Here is a 20,329-nt window from a genome sequence, read left to right on the forward strand (position 1 = left end):
CATTGATGTTGCTCGCAAGTTCTATCGGAAGAGTCTCCTGCACCGCATTTTGTGCTCATACGACAGTGGTAAGAAGTACGAAATAGATTTGCTGGGTGCAGTCCACCTGATCGCCGAAGCCTGGCGACAAGTACGTCCATTGACGATTGCCAATTGCTTCGCGCACGCAGGATTTTCGCGCGCCGAGAAATCGCTCGAGCCAGACACTGACGAGTTCAGTAATTGCGATGAACTTTGCGACGAAGTCCGCAAAGCTGCCGGCTGCGCCAGCGATGCCGAAGACGGCGAAATCGGATTTGAAGAGTACGCGCTCTACGAGTCTGACGTGCCCGTTACCGGAATGTTGTCCGACGCCGACATTGTTCAAATGGCAGTGAACGACGGCGATCACGCTGACGAAGAACCACCTAGAGAAGTGCCGACAACTGCAGAAACAAGGAACTTGCTACGTTTGCTCCGCAACAAAGTTGAATGCAGCGGCGGCGAGCAACGGCTCATGCGGTGCGTTCAGCAGCTCGAGGACGCTTTTCTCGCGCCGAATGCCAACGCCAAGCAGGCAAGCATCACCAAGTTCTTTCAAAAACAATAAAATTCAGTTTTTCCTGGGAATTCTGCGTTTATTGCAAAAGCTCCCCTCGTGCTGTGGAGCGTTTGTTAGCAGTGCTGGTTATCACTGGCTCTTTAAGTGACCCGGTCACTGAAATTTTCGGCATTTTGCTTAACTCTAAACTCTGCTTATCTCGAAATTTTTCCCGGATTTTACAACTTCGAGTTAACGAGGGTTTACTGTACTGTGGGTGCCGGGACATGCAGGAATAGTGGCCTCGTAGCCGACGTCTCACGGTTTTCAGAATTGTCAATATCATCGACTGCACAAGCTCGTACTTTGAGTCTTGCAAACTTTGCAGCTTCGTCTCAAGCGACACAGCTATGCCCTTTGTTGGCGCACCTACTGCTGCTTCCGTGGTGCATTTCCACTCTCGCTGAGGAAGAGAGGGAGATTGTAGAAAAGGAGGGCAGGCGCAGTTCGCTTCTAACTTTTCCTTCCTTTTTTTTCTCTCTGGACCATGGCTCTGGACGCTTACCAACGACGCGGACGCAAAGTAGCTGGCGCCATCTTGTGGCACGCTGCGCCAACTTGCGATGCTCTCTGGCTTTCGCAATCGGCACTCTGGCGAGAAGCGCTGCACGGTAATGGCGGCAGATACGAAGTCGCGTAGGCAAACTTTTCACCCCGTCTCAGTTAAGGGGAACTTAGCAACACAAATTTCACGATTGTTCTACATGGAAAACGCTGCCCAAAAGGCTAAATTTCTATTGTTATATCCGATATGCAGTGAATAACATATCGTTACAGTATATGTTTGTTTTTTCTCATAGCCCTAATGCATAAGTTGATGCCCTGAAGTCGACTCATCATTATAACCAATATATAGTTATATGGGGTATCATTAGAAGTGGACTGCACAATACCGGCATCATGATAAAACGACGAGAATAGTTGAGATGCTCCGCATTGGTCGCGCACGTTTCTACTTGACGCTCGCAGTATTCAAGTGAATATGTCATGTGCTTTACGTTCGGTCATTGTGGTACTAAGATGATTAAGTTATGAAGCTGCACATTCTTGACATATGGCAGTCAATTGGGTACATGCAAGTGCAGCCGCCGACGAATAAATCGGACACCGATAATTCGGACATGCTCGGTAATTCTGACAGCTTCGCGACACTGCCAGTGGCCCCATAGGCTTACTGTATAAAGACTGCCCATATTTCAGACAGCCGCCAGCTCTACATTCAGGTATCCGGGCTCTGTCCGTGGCTGTAGCATACGCCAACTCTACCTCCATTATCTCCTCTGGCAACCTTGACAAGACGTCAAGTATGGCCTCGGAGATTAGATGCTACATGGTAATCCCTAAGGCCTTGGGGGGGCGTTGTTCACAGCACTGCACCTCAGAGATTTAACTGCAAATGCCAATCTTGGGGGCTTTGCCTGAAATGTGAGGTCGCATCAACATCGCAGTCATCCATTCTGGCACCACCGCACGTGGCCCACTCTTGTTTATTGAATCTGCCTTCCCGACAGCATTCCGCCATTCTGTGATTGTTTGTTTAGTATGCATTCCAGACAGCGCTCTGCTGGCTCCAAGAAGTTTTTCTCGTGAAGTTATTGGCAGTGCACTTCCAACGGCACCAAGTACTCTCACAATCCGACTACGCAACTGAAGAGCCTGAACTACCACCTACCACAATGAGCTCAAATGCGGACATCATTGATGACCTGCTAGGCTACGGTGTGCCGATTCCTGCCACCGTTACATTTGAAGACTTTGCAGACATCAGCAGTGCAGTGTCGTCGTGTGCCAAACTGAACAATGACGAAACAATTGAGCAAGTTCTGTCATTGTCAAACTGTGACTTTAACTCAGATGATGATGATGTGCCTCTTCACAAAAGCAGTTATAGCTTATATGTTTGGGCTTTACATTTGCAGAGACCTGACATCATGGATCAACAGCATGATGGCTTTAGTGTCCTCTGATGAGTTGGCAAATGATGTGACTGGTGCTGAAGCGCTCTTGGAACGACATCTGGTGAGTTTTGTATTTACCACCTCCAAGAGAGTGCTGTAGAAATTTTTTGCTGAGACATGCCATCTAAGGAACCTGTAGGTTCGTTAATTGCCTTGATTTCATTCAGTACTTATTCCTTTCGTGGATTGTTATGTTGTATCAAGGTGAGCTGTTCTTCAGCATGCATGTGTGGTGGAGTTCAGCTTTTTTTTCCTTTCCTCCTCAGTGAGGTAGCATTTATAGCACTCATGTCAGTAAGATTTCTGCACAATTTTTGTGTAACTGCCGAGAAAAAGTCATGGAAAGGTCTTTCGAACTCCTGCAAAAGCCTGTAAGGAATAGTCATCTTAATATTGATACTTCCTTGCTTGTACAAAATACTGTTGCGCTGAATGCCCCTTCGGCTATTTAGGTTACCTGCCAACTGCCTGCAAGCATACTTATTTAATAACTGGGGTTTCATAGACATAGCCAGAAGATTCTGATTGAAAGCATCTGCTCTGACCACAGGTGCTGTCGCTTAGAATCTTTTGGGAAATAGTGTGACCTTTCTTCTTTGCTTATGATTCAGCAATACTTGGCCGATTCTTCAAGTTCTGGTTGCGACACAAAAGAGGTGTGCAATGGTCATAAAGAGCTATTTTCATTTGTATGTAGATTACGTGAATTTTTAAAATTTGTAGTACTAATCTATGATTAATTAGTTTTCTGTTATCAGTGTCGCATTTCTATGTAAAACTGTGCTGCTTTGTTTGTTGATTGGTCTTGTTTGCAGGACTTGGGAGATGTTCAGTGCTTTTGTTGGTTCATGTCCCACAGCTACGTTCCTGTAGCCTTACTGTTCTTTCTTTTTTGTCACATTCCTTTCTCTTTTTTTTTTTTTTCGTATTCGTCACTTCATTTTCTCTCTCATGACAGACCTACCGCTCTGAAATAGACGCCCGGTATGGCATACCTCAGGTACATCCACTGCTCTCTTCAGCATTCTCCGCAGAGGGTGAAATTTTTTACAAGGAGTGCCTTTTCGATGTGCTTACTTACCCTCTTGTACTTAAGTTCAATGTCGTGCTCTCTGCAGGATGGGCTGTCCCACTGCTTTTCCTATAAAAGGCTGTGCTAAATTTGTCTCTCCGCTATGGCTTTTGTTCCCCAGAGTTCCTTTCTTTGTTTATTCCTAGTGTGTGTGTGTGTATGTGTCAGCTTTCCGTTATTACTGTGTGTGCGGCCGTCGTGTGCTTTACTTACTACTCTTGGCTCAAGTTGTGTTCTCTGCTGCGCTGAACTTGCGGTCATGTGCTGCATGAAAACTGGCCGGCCCAACTGGAAATCTGCTGAGCACCACGTCATCAGCTGCAGAAGTGATACCTTTCTGTGGAGATTTTTGTGTACTGTTGATCTTGCTTTGGAAAAAGCATGGTCATGTTACATTTCCTAGCCTTGTTTTTCTTAGCACTAATTTATAGTGCAAGGCATTGCTGTGTGGAAGAAAAGCTAATGAGTCATTCTTTTATTGGATGATTCCCACCATCTGCAAAATAGAGCTAATCTAGTACAATGTGCTGTAACATTTGTGTAGGTCATATTTTTGTCTTTTTTGCTTCGGTGCACCCCATTTTGTTACAAAAGCTGTGAGCTGCTAGTAGTATTGGCTGAATGCTTGAGTAGCCAATTTAATAGAGCAAGTGCTTCAGATACCTCACCCTCATATTCTTAAATGTTGTGCCAACTTGATGCTCCATTTTTCAGAATGTAGACAGCAGAGCTGTTTTTCAACTGAAGTTGCCACTGTGCTTCAGTAATGTGCTGTAGCAATTGCTAAATTTAGTGACCATGCACTGTCTGAAGCTACTGGAAGGCACTGTAGTGGAGGGATGTTTCTCAAGTAACTTCATAATTAGAATTGCCTGGGAATGTCGTTTTTATGCAATGTCTATTTTAGTCCTGGTACAGTGCTGTCCTACATAGAAGTTTGAGCTAAGAGTTAAGGCCCGTTTGTGAATACGGGGGTTACTCTCGAAAGGGATGTTTGTGTTTTGTATTAACGTGCCATGCTCAGGAACAATGCTACCAAGCTAGGTGTTCTATGCATCAGATTTGCATGAACTTTTTGTTTGTAGCTTCTGAGGTAAGAACACTGCGACATTTTTTGCAGCACTGTTTTCAATTGTATACTTCTGTAACATACTTCGTAGGTGCAAGACATTATCTGTTAATGTTTCCGTTTCTGCTGCTGCTTTTATTGTTGGTTAACATTTTAACCAGAGTGGCATGTTTGTTGTCTGGCTTTGTACCACATCTGCACTGCTGGCAGTGTTCACAGCCCTTCGAGTCTGCACAGCATGACTGGAGTTGTGCCATTTTGCACTGCATTTTATGCTGTCAAAACCACCATGAGACCTCTGGGTGCTTGCCTCTAAATGCACCTTTTGAAGGACTTTAATTGTGCATTTTTGTTTGTTCTTCACAAACATCCTAAATGTTTTTAACTTTTTATTTCTTTACAACATTGTGTGTAAATTAACAAGCTGCACAAGGTCACAGTCTGGCTTCATAAGTATCTTTTTAAACTTTTTTTTTTTTTATAGCCATGGCAATTCTTCAGCTTTGTATGTTAGATATGGTTTTTCACATCATAAATATAACATAGTTCTCGACGTACCATTGGCATAATGCTTCCATATGTTGCAGTACAAGTGTACCTGCTGCCTTGAAATAGAAAGGCTATATTCTCATTTTTTTTGTTTTAAATGTCTTTTTATGTGGCGTCCTCTTTGGAAAAATGGTGCTCACCCTGCAAACCTTTTCGTATTGTTGGTGTCGAACATTTGAAGCACAGGAATCCTTCAGAAGGTGTATTTTGTAACATGCTTTCCTTGTGACATTAACTTTTATGTCTGGATATTGCATAAGTTGTGCTTTGAATTCGATGTGTCCACAATGCTTAATGCAATAATGTGTGGCAGTGCTGTTCATTATTTTATTAGTCAAGATTAAACAGGGGCATTAGCATTGAGAAAACAGTGGCATTAGCATTTTCTTCCTTTGCCATTTGTAGACATTAGCACCGAGTATTACACCTTTCTTTTTTTTTTTTCTTTGTGCAAGTCCTATTGCAAGTGTCTTTTTTTTTTTTTGGCACCTATTTTTATTGTTTCTTCAAGTTGTCAATTTTTTTTTTATGTTGAAAAACATTTTATGGCCCTTTTGAAGTTGGATTTTGTTTGAATAGTTTTACTGACCTTGGCAAGACAAGCTATAGTTTTCCTGTTCGAGACCTAGACTTGCCTAATGTTTATCTTATACAGTTGAACCCACTTATAACAATACTCAAGTGCCACGAAAATTCCTTTGTTATAACCTTTAATTGTTATAACCGGGTTGCATAAAAAAATCAAAATGGGGGATGGCAGAGCTGTTGCGAGAAAACCATAATGGCAGTGCCCCTCCTCACCACCCCTCCATCTGGCTGCTGATTGTGTTCACTCGTTTAACTGCTTCCTGGGTACTCCGATTGCATGTAACAAACTGCGGCTGTCAGCATTAAAGAATGGCACTGCTATAACAACTGCAAAGAGGGGTCACGGGTGGCAAGCGATATATGAGCTCCGCCAAGGCATTGCTTTGGTGGCCTTAAAAGGGGCCTTAAAAATTGCGAGAAGGCTGCCGCGACAGCCTGTCAGCTTGAGAAATCCAGAAGAAATGCTGAGGCAAGATTGCCACAAGCATCTCGGCACGTACTTCTCACTGGCTTGCACAAGAAAACCCCACATTCGTCAGCCTTGCATGCTTTACGTGAAGATTGCCTTCATTCTTCTCCAAGACAACCAGGTGCTCTACATAGTGCAACGGAAGGCTCCTTGTGAAAACGAAACCTCGGAGGGACTAAATCGTCTGCCGGCCCTCCTGTGAGGACATTGAGGCAGCCTGCCCTACCGCATCATCGCTGCCGTCATCGTCGTCACTATCTGATGCAAGCACGTTTGTGACGATCGCCTCATCCGTTAGAAGCACTTAGTTTCCAAATCTGTAGCAGTGTGCTTTCTTTTCAATGGCAACGTCGTGCATTGCCGATGATCAGCGGGCGAATCGGCCATCTTCCGTTTCAGTGGAAAGTCAAACGAGGCTGAGAAACAGCGTGGCCAGGAACGATTTCGATGTAAAAAAGATGAACGCGAGCGATTAAGCTGCTGGCAGAACTGCGCTGAATGAGGAGCCAGTCAGCAACATGTAAGCAAGCTGCGGCAGCGCACTTGGCACGGTCCATTCGTGTTTCGGAGGGTGGGGTGGCGTAGAGCTATGGGCGCAGCCCATTCGTGTTGGGAGGGGTGGAAGGGGGATTGGAAAGAGGCGGATGGAGATGGCTGGAAAATGAGCGCGCGGCAGCTGTTGGTGGTGGTGGTAAACTTGAGCAGCGGCCCATCTTGCAGCAGCTCAAATTTCTCATCTTTTTTTTTTTTCTTTTCAAGGATTTCACATTTCACTACCTTCCGGCTTGGACACCCAGCAGCCAGACTTCATCATTATAACCGATAATGCGGCATCGAGGCATTGTAGTAAGCGGGTTATTTCACCATGGAAAACATACAAAAGTTGACGGTGCAGCAGCTTCTCATTACTATAACTGATATATTGCTAAAACCGTTATCGTTATGAGTGGGTTCGACTGTATGCATAAAAACCTGTCTTTCTGCCTCTGTCTTGGAATAGCAGAGTCCAATTGCCCCGCTCTGGTTCTGCAAGTTGGTAATCCAATTGGGTGTTTTGGGAAGACGCAGTAAATAAGTCCAACTAAAGTCATAGATTGTGTTCCTGAAGATATCTCGGCACTTCCTGTGTGCCAAAAGCTGAATTAGTTGCTGCAAAAATGAAAGTTGCAGATTGCACATCTCCATCTATGTACTGCAAGTATTTCATGAATTGTCCACATGCACATAGTCTATTCTACATTGACACATTGCAGGAATGCACTGCACTGATGGTCTTGGTGCTCGTGCTCTGCTGTCCATGATAAGTAAGAGACCATTGCAAAGAAGGCAACGCACTTCTTCCCCAACTAGTGTTTGTAGACCAGTGCTAAATGCATCAGTTCGTCCTTCTGTGGAGAAATCCAATATAATTGGCAAGCTTCATTTTCTTTCACATTCAAGTGCAGAGCAATTTGCTTTCTACTGTGCTAAGAAGTTACAAGATCGGAACTTGTCTATCTCTGTAAAGCCATGTCACATAGCATGCAATTCTGATACAGTACACTTCCATTAATTCGATTTTTCAGTTAATTCAATCCCTACCGAAGGCTGTGGCCAGTGCTCATGCATTTATATGGGCCCAAACTTTTATTTCGGTCCTAACATTGGACTTCGCCAAATAATTCAAACTGGGCGGGTCATCAGATGCACTGCCCGACCAAAATAGCGACTGCAGTAGCGGCAGCATCCGTGTTGACAGTGCTTAGGGTACAAAGAATGCGTTGAACACTCATAACCTACCATTTACAACACCTATTTTCAGCCTACCCTAGAAAGCTTTTCAAGCAGTAACCGTAGCTCACTATGTCTGATAACAGTATTTACCAGATTCTAATGTACCCCCCCCCCCCCCCCCCCTTTTCTCCTACCCCCGAGAATATTGGGCTGAAAATTGCCTGCGCTGTGCAGTCGGATATGAAACAAAAATAGTGTCCGAGGTGTTCATACGCTTTACCACCCGCTGTGGTTGCTTAGTGGCTGTGGTGTTGGGCTGCTAAGAACGTGGTCGTGAGATCGACTCCCGGCCATGGCGGCCACATTTCGGTGGTGCCAAAATCCGAAAACACCTGTGTGCTTATATTTAGGTGCACTTAAAGAACCCTAGGTGTCCAAATTTCCGGAGTCCCTCACAACAGCGTGCATCATAATCACATCGTTGTTTGGGCACGTAAAACCCCAAAATTTAATTTTAATTGTTTTTTGTATTGCGGTGAAGCTGAATTTAGAAAACCGGCCACCATTGTGCAACACGTATATTTTTCTCACTAAATAACCAAAGGGCGCACTAAATTTCTGTTATTTTTCTACTTTTAACAACTAGAACGTGGGTGCACATTTGATTCGAAGGTGTGTTACTCTGTCAAATATTACCAAATGAATTGGTGGTATGTTGACATTTTTTTTGCATCTTGTTTATTTCGACCAGCCGGATAATTCAGTTGATTTGATCGGTCCCATCAGGGTTGAATTAACGGAAGTGAACTGTGTTGCATGTTGATGCCAATACATTTGATTGTTAACCTTTCTTGTTCTTTAAAAAAAAAATGAAATTTTTATTGAACATATTCAAAAAATTGTTTATGCTATTTGACACAACTAATTTGTATATATAATAAGGGCACCAGAAGTTGAACAGGGTTGTTATTCATTGCTGGATCAAGTTCATGCTTTGTGGCGTCATTTATATTAGCATGTCCTCTCGGATGTCTCTCCACTTTTGGAAGTCATTCTAAGTCTCTGCCTGAATGCAAAGTCTACTCAGAGCCCTTGACACCAACCCAGGTTTGATCCATCGATTAACATTAAAATCAATTAAATCAGGTAAAATCAATTATCTTTTGCATGATTGCACGAGACATGAGGTATGGCAGCTCAGTTTGTGTTGCAACCCGTTCGTGAATAAGTAGTGCGATTGATAACGAAAAACGAAAGTAACATTCTTGCGAGGACTACCAATGTTAGTCATTACTAAAGGTGAGCTTTCTGTGATGTCAGTGCTAAGGGGTGTCATGAACATGCATTGCAAACCAAAGCAGGAATAAGTAGTGTTATTTCACTGCTAAGCAGTCATGAGCTCAGAAGCAGACTACCTGGGAAACACCGCACGTTAACATATGTTTGTTGCAGGCGAATAGGAGCACGACTGGTTTCAGCAGGAGTTATGTCGGCCGGGGTCGGTTTCACAATCTAAAAGTGCAAATGTTTTGTAAATGCAGATCGAGTCATGTTTGTTGGTCTTTTCATTTACTATGACTTTAGTTGGACTTAATTTTTGCCAAATGTGTCCCTATAAAACATTAATGAGCTTTAAGATAGCTTTTCTTATGGTTTGTGTAGTTACATGGACTTTTCTTGTTTGGCTGACTAAACTATTACTGCAGCATCTGATGGAAACACTATTTCTGCAGGAGCACCGCACCGAAATAGATGCTCGTGCTGGAACATTCCAGGCCTTCGAGATGTTTGGGCAACAACTGCTTCAGAATGGCCACTATGCCAGTGTTGAGATTCAGCAGAAACTTGACATGATGACTGAAGCTCGTAAAGAGTTAGAAAAGTAAGTAGTGCCTTCAGATGAGCTTACCTTTTGTTTTGCAGAGACCTTTTGTTGTAGCAGTCAGTTACAAGCATTTCTAATCACAACAGAGCTGATTACACACACATACAGTAAATGACCAATTTTTCGGGCATGCCTGATAATTCGGACACCTTCATGGCACCGCCACATACCCGTAAAGCAAGTGTGTAAGGAAGTCCGAAATTTCGGACCCTGAAACCATTCACCATCCAATTTTTCAGACTTCTTGTAGGAACTGCAGGTCCAGAACGGCAGTAATCGAAATCGCCACTGCTGCCATTTCGACTACATCGCATTCTTGAAGCAGCACTCTTGCATGCCAACTTGCTGGAAACTAGCCAGCCATAACCACTGCGGCTATCTTACGCTTTGCAATGCTGGGCTCAGCTGCTTCAACATTTGCTACCAAGCTTCCAGCTGTTCACTGCTGTGTTTTTCATTGAAAGGATTCGCTGCTCTCAGCAAGACATTGATTCTGCCTTCATCCTCGCCAGTGGTTTCAAAGTACAGGAAGTACAGCAAGGGTCTAAGAAATTAAACGTTGCATAGTGCCGGCTACCAAAGTCAGCTTCGCCGCTATACAGTGTTGTTACGCGGTCAAGCATATGCACTGTATTGAGGTAAAGCATACCAAGAGTAGAAAAAGGCTACTTCACAGGACATCATGCTCCTCAGTTACATGCATGTGTACCTGCCATCTCTTGTCACAGTACGAGCACCGAGACCCCTAATAATCATACGGGCAGGCCTTTAAAGCTATTTTGGATGTGACTGACGATTTGAGCCCTTGAGGCCAGTAAAACGTATCCATTCATTTTATGAGGGGCACTTTCATGGTCCCTAGGGAGTCCGAAATATAAAACCTTCACTGTATATATATGTATATATGTATGTATATATATGTATATATATTCTGCAGGAAAATATAGTTTAAATCGGTTATAAAGTAATGGCAAGGATGCTAGCCATAAAGCTTATATGCAAGTAAAATTGATGTAGCTTATTAGCTTCCTCAATGTTCATCGGAACTTGAGTCAGAAAATTTGATTCCTTTTATTGTGCACTTATATCAACCGAATAACTTTTTGGCAACAGTGCTAGTTTGCAAGCTTGCTTCATTTGTATAGTACATTGCATGACATGAGCAGTGTGCAGCCTTCTGATGACATCTTTTTATTTGTCACCTGCTGGGCATTCTATTGGCTGCTTTGTCCTAATTAATACTCACTTCACCTGAAGTTTGCTCATAAAAGCAAGGCCATGGTACTGCAGCAAGACAATTACTAAACAGTTCTGATGTATTAGTAAATGGCTCATTGTTATGTCTTGTGTCCAATCCTTATCAAGGTGAGTAAAGACAAGTTCTGTACTTTTTATTTTAGAGCTTGGATTGCACGGCGAGTTAAGGTGGACCAGTGTCTTGATCTCCAGCTCTTTTATCGAGATTGTGAGCAAGCTGAGAATTGGATGGCAAGCCGTGAAGCCTTCTTGGGATCTGATGATATGGGTGGAGACAACGTGGAAGCCCTTATCAAAAAACATGAAGACTTTGATAAAGCCATCAGTGCACAGGTGAGGTTTTGCTCGCTGCTAAGGATAGAACTTCAGGGACATTCCAGGATTGCTCAAGCTTCTGTGTGTTAGCTTTTTGTCTTTACGCATATAATCTTCACACATGGTGGTGTTCGCAGTTTTCATTCTTGTCACAGCTGCAAGTGTGTGGCCCAGTTGCTGACAGAAACAAATATTTTGTTAAAGCCCTTCAACTTGCTGGTGTGGCTTTGTAATATATTGTACTGCCAATATTAGGCACAATCCAAAGCTCGTTCCTGCAAGTCTTTTCAACCTTAGTTGTTTTGTTGCACTTCATATCATACTGCATAGTGGCCTTGCTATGTAGTACCAGCAAGAACAAAATGATAAAGGAAAATGTGAAAATAAAGAATGTACAGTGCTAAGACATTAAAATACAAACTATTCAAAAACTACTCCATTGCATTTTGTTTCCAGGTTCACTTGCATTTGTAACAGCAACCTAATTCAGACTCCAAAACTTACACTTGAAACTACTCCATGCTTAAAAACTGGCTTATGCAAAAGAAGTTTGTTGTTGTTTGTTGCCATATGTTGCTGTTCATTGCTGTTTGCGTTTCGATCTTTGAGCACTGTGCATATGACTATGACAGTTATACAAGCTTGGAAGCATTTTTTTCTCCTGGCCTGGGCATACACTTTGGAAAATGAGGTGTACACTGAATTGCCCAAGAAATTATTTTCATCACTCCAGTAATTCTTGAAATTTCCGGCTAACATTACACAAACTCTGCTGACTTGTGGAGTATACTTCTCTGTGAATGTAATGGGTGTACAGACAAAGCATTTAAAATGTATTTTAGGAGGAGAAAATAGCTGCTCTGGCTGCTCTTGCTGACAAGCTGGTGAGTTCTGACCATTATGCAGCCAATGATATCAAGGACAAGAAAGATCAAGTGCTGAACAGGTAAATGGCCTTTCTCTTCAACAGCAGTTAACAATTGAACTCACTCATTTAACAGCCAGCAGTACCATCAGTGCACTCTGCAGTGTGCAGTTGTGCCAGCTATTGGGAGTTCACTGTCTGCTTCAGATGCATGCAAGAAATGCTACTCTTGCACTGTAGCCTCTTCTTTCTTTTTTCTTTTTCTGTTTAATTGTTTATTCTGATCTATGGGGCACATTGGACTGAAATCGTACTGGCCCCATTTTTATTTATCGTTTTCTCACATCCTGTGCATTGTCATTTCGTACAAAGCTCCCACTTATATCTTTAAAGAAGTGCCATGTATTCATGGGGCCCCGTCCATAATGTTCTATGCCCCCCCCCTCACCCCCCCCCCCCTTTTTACTAGTATTCTTCTTGTGCAAAGGACTGCACCTCATGTTTGGGGTGAAAAAATTACAGGGTCTCTTAAGATCTCTCTGAAAAGATGAAAGGCGAAAGCCTAATCTTCCTCCTCTTATCATTCGCCTCTTTCTCTTTGCCTCTTTCTCTTTTCTTTTAGTCATTACTGCTCACTACTAAGCATTTTTAGTAATTTTTAGTCAATTGTGGTCATTACAAGCTGTCGTTACCCATATTGGTCATATCAGTCATTACAAGTCATTTCAGTTGTTACTAGTCATTACTAAGCATTTTTAGTCATTTCTAATGAATTGTAGTCGTTGCAAGTTGTCGTTAGACATGTTGGTCATTTCGTAGTCATTACAAGTCATTTCAGTCATTATTAGTAATTACTGGTCATTAATAAGCACATTTAGCCATTTCAAATCAATTGTTACAAGTTGTCGTTAGGCATATTGGTCATTTCGTAGTAATTACTAGTCATTACAAGTAATTTCAGTCATTATTAGTCATTACTGCTCACTAGTAAGCATTTTTAGTCATTTGTAATCAATTGTGGTCATGACAAGCAGTCATTAGACATAATTTCATAGTCATTAATTTCATAGTAATTTCGTAGTCATTACAAGTTATTAGTAGTCATTACTACTATTACTAGATATTTCTAGTCATTTCTAATCAATTGTCATTACAAGCTGTCATAGACATATGGTCATTTTGGAGTCATTAGTAGTCATTATTAGTCATCACTAACTGTCACTATCATTCTTCATTCTTTAATCTTCCTTTAATCTGGCTTCATATGGCGTGATGACTGTTTGGTGGACACTCCAGCGGTCAGGTCTGCTGACACAAACTTCACCATGAACCTAGAAAGGCTCTCGCCTTAATAATTTTGGGAAAGATTTACACATTTGCCTTGCCACTGCACTAGCTGCACACTGTATTGGTGTGACACATAGATGTATACAGGGCAGTGTATTGGGCTTCTCCTTAGTCTGTCGAGAGAAGCTTGACTTGTAAGATTTACATTGTCATAAAGCTCTTATCCCGATGCACTACAACTTGTCTCATCGTACTTTCCATCATGTCGTGAGCATGTGTGCGATTACTTTCCACACATCAAACTACTGGGCAGCGAGCTTTTTTTTTTTTTTTCACTCTAATGCAGCCTGAAATGTATGTGGGTGTAGGTTTTTCATGGCATAACTACACATGCAGTGTAATATCTGTGCATGCATCAAAGCTCTGATTCACATTTGGACAGTGCACATGACTGATGATACAGAAAATAAGATTGCAGTCCACTTGAAGCCGTCTGTTGTTGGACAGTTGAGCTGCCCAGTGTGAAGGCACAAAGTGAATGAACGTGTTACTGTTCTCTTAGTGACAAAAGCTACCTTGTATATAAAGCTGCAATACAATCTTAGTGCTTTAAACCTTAATATTTGTGCATCATATTATGCACTATGTACTGATATCTTTTTGCAGATGGAAGCACCTCAAGGAAGCCTTGATTGAGAAGCGATCCAAGCTTGGCGAGTCTCAGACCCTGCAGCAGTTCAGCAGAGATGCTGATGAGATCGAAAACTGGATTGCAGAGAAACTGCAAATGGCAATGGATGAATCCTACAAGGACCCAGCTAACATTCAGGTGAGCTTTGAACCTTGCATACAGTGATAGGTAATGACTAGAAAAAAGCAAAATATAATGTTGCTCACTAATGGTGGCATCTGTTGCTACAAAGGCGCTTCCTAGTAAGATACTCAAAGGGCCCCTGAAACGGTTCGGACAAATTTTGTAGACGCGTAGGGTACAGCTAAAGTTAATCATTTGCACCACAATTTGTGTGACGCTACGGACGATTACAAGTTACCCTCCTCCATAGTCATGCATTTTCTCCTCAACTCGTTCGCCGAGGATCGGGGCTAAGCTCCACCTTCACTGGCTCTGCATCATGATAGCACGTCGTGTCGACTTCCAGTTCTCTAGGAACGAGCACGCGAAGCCCCTCCAAACTCTCCGCCAGCTACTTGGCAGTCGACCCCAAGCGAGAGCTATCAAAGCAGCGCACGTTGCGAGCTTTCTGTCGCAGCGCCGAACGTGTCTGGTATTCCGGTAACAACAGGCGAGCTGGATGTTTCAACGGATGGCTAGAGGCATAAACTCAAGCTGTTGAAGGAACTTTAGCGTAGACGTACGTGAGCTGCCTGATCGGTCTCCACGGTCCAGCCAACCGTTGGCGCAGAGCTTAACCAACCAAAGAGCTAATATTGCTCTAACCAAGTGTAAAACATTTTAAACATTTCCAAAAACGTGTTAACAATTACACTGCTGCAAAAAATTTACACCAGCAGCAAAGAATACATTTCGTTACTGCTACTGTGTGTGGTTGAGCTCTGTGCCACCAGGTGGCTGCACCGTGCAGACCATTCACATTTGCGCTTCTGCTCATCCCGTGAGACTACGCAGTCAAGCGGCCAGGCCCTGTCCCCTTGTGCTTGCGTTTACCCGAATACTGGACTCGCGAAACGCTATTGCGTTAGTAATCTTCCGGTGTAAAGTAACGGCTACAAACACGCAAATCCTGGCTCCGATCGGATAGCGGCAGTCCAATCTGCTGCAGCCAGTCCACTAGTCTACTGCCTTGCAGAGAGACGCTAAATGGTAGCTTGACATATTGCCAGTCACTACATTTGCCGTCCTCAACGCAACAAAGTCGAATCATAGTGCTCGCGAAAAGACTTAGACCGACTCTAACTGCAGAGCTCTCATCAAAATGGAGCATGTTGTAACACAAACAGATGACGCTTGCTGTGTGCCGAAAGTGCTTAAGTGTAGTGAGAAATTGTTCTTGTGTATTCTCTTTCTGTTACTTTCTTTTTATAGAAACAAATTAACTAACATTCCAACTATTACAAACATCATTTGTTCACCATAAAGGTGGAAAAATTATCGATGACGCGCTCTGGGCAGCGAATCGGATAGCCGCCCTACTGATGTCAATTGAGTGATTTACGTCATATGGGTAAGGGCGGCTGAAAATTCCGCCGAGCAGTGTGCTGCGATCAACAGCGATGTACATTTTGAAAACTTTATAATAAATTACTCGCTTTACGCGGAGCACTTGCATGCGTCAATTAATGATCAGAAGAACCTACCCTAACGACTCAGTATGTTTGTACAAAATCGTCAGAATCGTTTCAGGGTTTCTTTAAGGGTAGAATTTACAATTCTAAGGATATACTGGGGAACATTTGTGAATTTTTCACCAGTAACGAAAGGTTATGTAGGTAGTTGGGTAGGTAGGCAGGTAGGTAGTGCAAGTCTACGAGTATAAGGTAGTACAACTACAGATTACAGCTACTACAGTGAAACCTCGTTAAACCGTAGTTGGCCGGAGCTCTGAAAAAGTATGTACTAAACGCTAGTACGGTTTAACCGAAATAGCATGAGATCGACCACTTACCTGTCAAAAACAACTCGGAGAGAGTGCGATGAAAGGGGGAAGAAAACGTGCAGTATTTGTTCACTTCGCACAACAAAAGTGTTATTTTCGTTTGATGCCGCCGCGGCCTAGCAGCGACGACAGCGACCTCAAACTTACTGAAGCTGCAAGGCAGTTTTTCAGCCAGCCCCCCTCTTCTCGGCAAACACTTGCATGGCAGATTCCTCGTTGGCGTTGCATATTCTCCGTGCACGGGCACGGTAGCGCTGCAGAAGTCGCGGGACACCTTTTTCATTGCAGGTTGCTGTTCTTGTCGTGACAATTGCATTCATGAGGCTGGCATAATGCGCAGCTTCTGCCACTGTCGGGTCTGAAGCGCCCATGCTGTTGCTTTTCATGTTGTCCTCATCACTGTCGTTCGGCGACACTTCGGCAACAACAGAGAAAACGATGGCAAAAAGTCAAACCTCGTAGCTGACATCTCTTCGCGGTCGCAGGAGCGCTGCCAAGCAACTTTGCGTTCCAAATGCCACACACCGTAGTCAACAGCAAATCCCCGTCGCGTGCCAGCGCTGACTTCATGTCATGTTCGATAGCACCAACGATGTCTAATTTTTCTTCTATGATGAACATCCGGCGTTTTTTTTATCCAAGCTACGGCATGACGCGAGTCCTCGCTTACGCGACGCCACAATGCTCTGGCACGCCGCCGAAATTGTTTATGTTGATGTGGCTTGACGCACGAACGCATAGGGCGCTTGGAGGCAAATAGCATAATAGTTCTTGAGCTGTATTATTCGGAGAAGCGGACATCGCTTGCAGGAGAAATTTAAACACATATATAACTAATTAATAGAAATTCACTAATCAACTAGAACCTCGTTCATATGTTTTGGGGAAGAAAATGTGAGAAAACACGGTACTAACCAAGAAAACGTACCACACAAAGTAGGTAAAAATTTTAGACTCTACCATAGTAACGCAAAGCTTTGTGGCACAAGGCACGAGACGCTCACGCACGTCAAGCTGGTGTGGCTTCGGCGGCTGGAGACAAGTTTTGTTGTTTTCCTATTGCGTAGCGTTTCAAGACAGTGACAATAAACCATAACGAAATCGAGCTGGTGGGCTACGTTGGAGACTGTCAGAACGAACCGTGTGAAACGTGACGCTCGCATTGCACCGTCCACATCGTGTGACCAGCAGCAGGGAACGGTGGCGCATTTGGTTTGTCGCCTACTAATAAAGTGCAGTATACACTTCCACTGGCACTAGCCTCACATGCTGTAAAACTGATAGGTGAAGATACTTATCGCTATAGGGTCGGCGGCAATAACTGTGAATGCGGCGTGCGACGACCCGGGGGAGATTTACTGGTATCGGAATAAGAAGCAGTGCAAGTGGGTGTTTTCATGCGAGGCGGGTGGGCAATTATTGCGGGGAAGCAGATGTGGCTAACGGCTACTGTTCTCGACCATGCGCCTCACACATGTTCTTGTTTACGTGGGATCTAGCAGCTCGAAAACGAATGATGCGATCACAGGTTAGCAACGTACTGAACGTTGGTGCCGAAAGATCATGTTTTCCGGGAATGTATAAACCCATAAAAAATAAGCGTAACTTAATTGCACAATTTTCTGTTCTCGATCGCGAACGTTGGCGCCGAGAAATCGTATGTAACAGGATCATATCAGCGAAGTTCTACTGTGCTTTACCGAACATATTGCAATTTAAGAAGTGTAAGCAGCGAGTTTTCAAGACGTATCCGCTTGAAATAAATTACAAGGACACCTGTTTTCACACATTATTTCCCAAAATGTGGGACAAGATAATGGGGTTTCAATGTGTAAAAAAGCATTTTGTTAAAGTGAACAGTGCATTTTACTGGTGAGTTTGATGGTGCAAATCTCCAAACTGGTGTCATTCTGGATATTATTTCCAAGTGGATACACTTTCAAGCTCACCAACTTCAATTGATATATTGCAATGTGCGCTGTAAAGTAATTAAGAAGCTAATTAGTGAATTGTTGTTAGTTAAAATTGTGCTTTTTCTTTGCAAATAATGTGCACCTCTCTGAATAATCCAGCTCAAGGACTAGAATTATGTTATCTGCAACAGGCATTTTTTTTTTATTCTGTAGAACTTAAAAATGATCACCTCTTATTTAATCAGTCGCATCACTTCCACACTCAGGAAGAACTGTCGAGGGGTAGGAAAATTACCTCAAGGCCCACAAACCCACAGGAGTGAGGTTGACGGCACTGCTGCAATTAATTGCAGCAGTGCCGTCATGACATATTTCTACGGTCAGTCATTTTCTCATCCTGAGTGTTTTTTGTTCTTTGTGCAATGTAGAGCAAGCACAAGAAGCACCAAGCCTTTGAAGCAGAGCTGGCTGCCAATGCCGACCGTATCCAAGCAGTTCTTGCCATGGGCCAAAACCTCATTGACAAGCGCAAGTGTGCTGGCTCTGAAGATGCAGTACAAGCACGCCTTGGTTCTATTGCTGACCAATGGGAACACTTGACCACAAAGTCATCGGAGAAGAGCATGAAGCTCAAGGAGGCCAACAAGCAGAGAACATTCAATGCTGCTGTTAAGGACATTGACTTCTGGCTTGGAGAGGTAAATATCATAGAGGTGGAACGGTGCTTGCAAGCGCTTCAGTCTTTTAAACATTCAAAATTTTTGCTTGATTTATAATTTTTGTTTATCGGTTACAAATTTCAAATGTTTGCTGCTTTGAAGAGGCAGTACAAGCAATAGTGACTGCAACATATTTAGAAAACTAAAATAGAGTGCTGATAAGTGCTAACTCCATATTACTTGATTACCGTGCGTCATCATTTATGCATTTTGGATGTGTACTAACTATATTAATTACAAAAATAATCAGCGAAGTTTCGTTGCTAGCTAACATCACTCTGAATTTGTGTCCACTTCGAGTAATCTGGCTGATGTTAATTCCAATGTCTACCACAGGGGATCTTTAATAATCATTTTTGAAAGGTCTTTACTCGCACAAGCATATGCACCAAAAGTGAGGGAACAGAAAACAGATAGGACAGTGCTGCAACCTCACTTTTTTTCTAGCTTCTTTGTGTGTACGCTCTTTAGCTTCAAGATCTTTCAAAAATAGCAATCAACTTGCCTGACCTCACCGTCTTGATGGAAGTTTGTTTCCATTAAATTTAGTAGGGTGTCTACCAACTGGGAAAACCGGCGATACTCAGGCATTCTAAGTAGTCTGGAAATACTCAGGGAAAACTCTGAATGCGTGCTTAATCAGGGAAAATTAGCTGTAATATTATTGAAAGGGTATGGGAGTTGTATGCTGGCTCAAGTAACAGACGAATCATAACAAATAGTCTTTGGCGCCATGTCGTCGGCTGGAGGAGTTGCCAGCGTACAGTCAGCTACAGATTTTCTGGACGCCCAATTTTTTGGACATGCCCTATAATTCAGATGGCTTCGCGGCACCGCCAAGTACCCCACAGAGTCAATGTATAAGAATGGCTGAAATTTCCGACACAGGAACACTTCGCTGTCCAATTTTTCGTACATTTTGCCATGACCGCAGGTCCGAAATGGCATTAATCAAAACCACCACCGCCACCATTTTATCTCGCCGCCTCGAACCGGCGCTCTCGCACACAGATCCGCTGGCAGCCGCAGCCACCACTGTGGCAACACTAGTCCAAGCTGTTTCGACGTTCACTATTAAGTGTGCTGGCAGGCCTCGGAGCTTTTGCAGACATGCCTGTGGCGATTTCAGCCCTTAAAGGGACACTAAAGGCAAATACAGTCGAACCCGACTATATCGAACGCGTTTACATCGAATTATTCTATATATCGAACAATTTCTGGTCACGGTATAGTTACAATGAGTATATATAGCAAAAATTGCGCTTACATCGAACAAATATTGCAGTGACTCCCGATATATCGAACGTCAAGCGGCGGAAAATTGCCCCCAGAAGTTGGCTTTCCCTCGTGGTAGCGGGGAAACCTGGCGGCGCGGCTCCATCCAACCGCTCTCCCTACCGTGACCGCGCTGCCTCGGGCTGTTCGGGCGAGCCGTCTACACTCCCCCTGTCGCG

General features: G+C 43.4%; 1 protein-coding gene across 3 annotated transcripts in view; it reads left to right on the forward strand.

Moving 5' to 3' along the window:
* alpha-Spec (alpha spectrin) overlaps positions 1–20,329 on the forward strand; it is a 185,931-nt gene that overhangs the window by 123,354 nt on the left and 42,248 nt on the right. For 2 of the 3 annotated variants that reach the window (XM_050195776.2, XM_050195775.3), the window contains exons 27-33: positions 2,500–2,599; positions 3,497–3,538; positions 9,732–9,880; positions 11,284–11,473; positions 12,298–12,401; positions 14,274–14,436; positions 18,585–18,854. In XM_050195776.2, coding sequence (XP_050051733.1) covers positions 2,500–2,599; positions 3,497–3,538; positions 9,732–9,880; positions 11,284–11,473; positions 12,298–12,401; positions 14,274–14,436; positions 18,585–18,854 — 1,018 coding nt within the window. The remainder of the gene's footprint in view (positions 1–2,499; positions 2,600–3,496; positions 3,539–9,731; positions 9,881–11,283; positions 11,474–12,297; positions 12,402–14,273; positions 14,437–18,584; positions 18,855–20,329) is intronic. The other variant, XM_050195777.3, reaches the window with a different exon arrangement.

Source organism: Dermacentor andersoni, chromosome 1 (genome assembly GCF_023375885.2).
Source record: "Dermacentor andersoni chromosome 1, qqDerAnde1_hic_scaffold, whole genome shotgun sequence".
NCBI lineage: Eukaryota > Metazoa > Arthropoda > Arachnida > Ixodida > Ixodidae > Dermacentor > Dermacentor andersoni.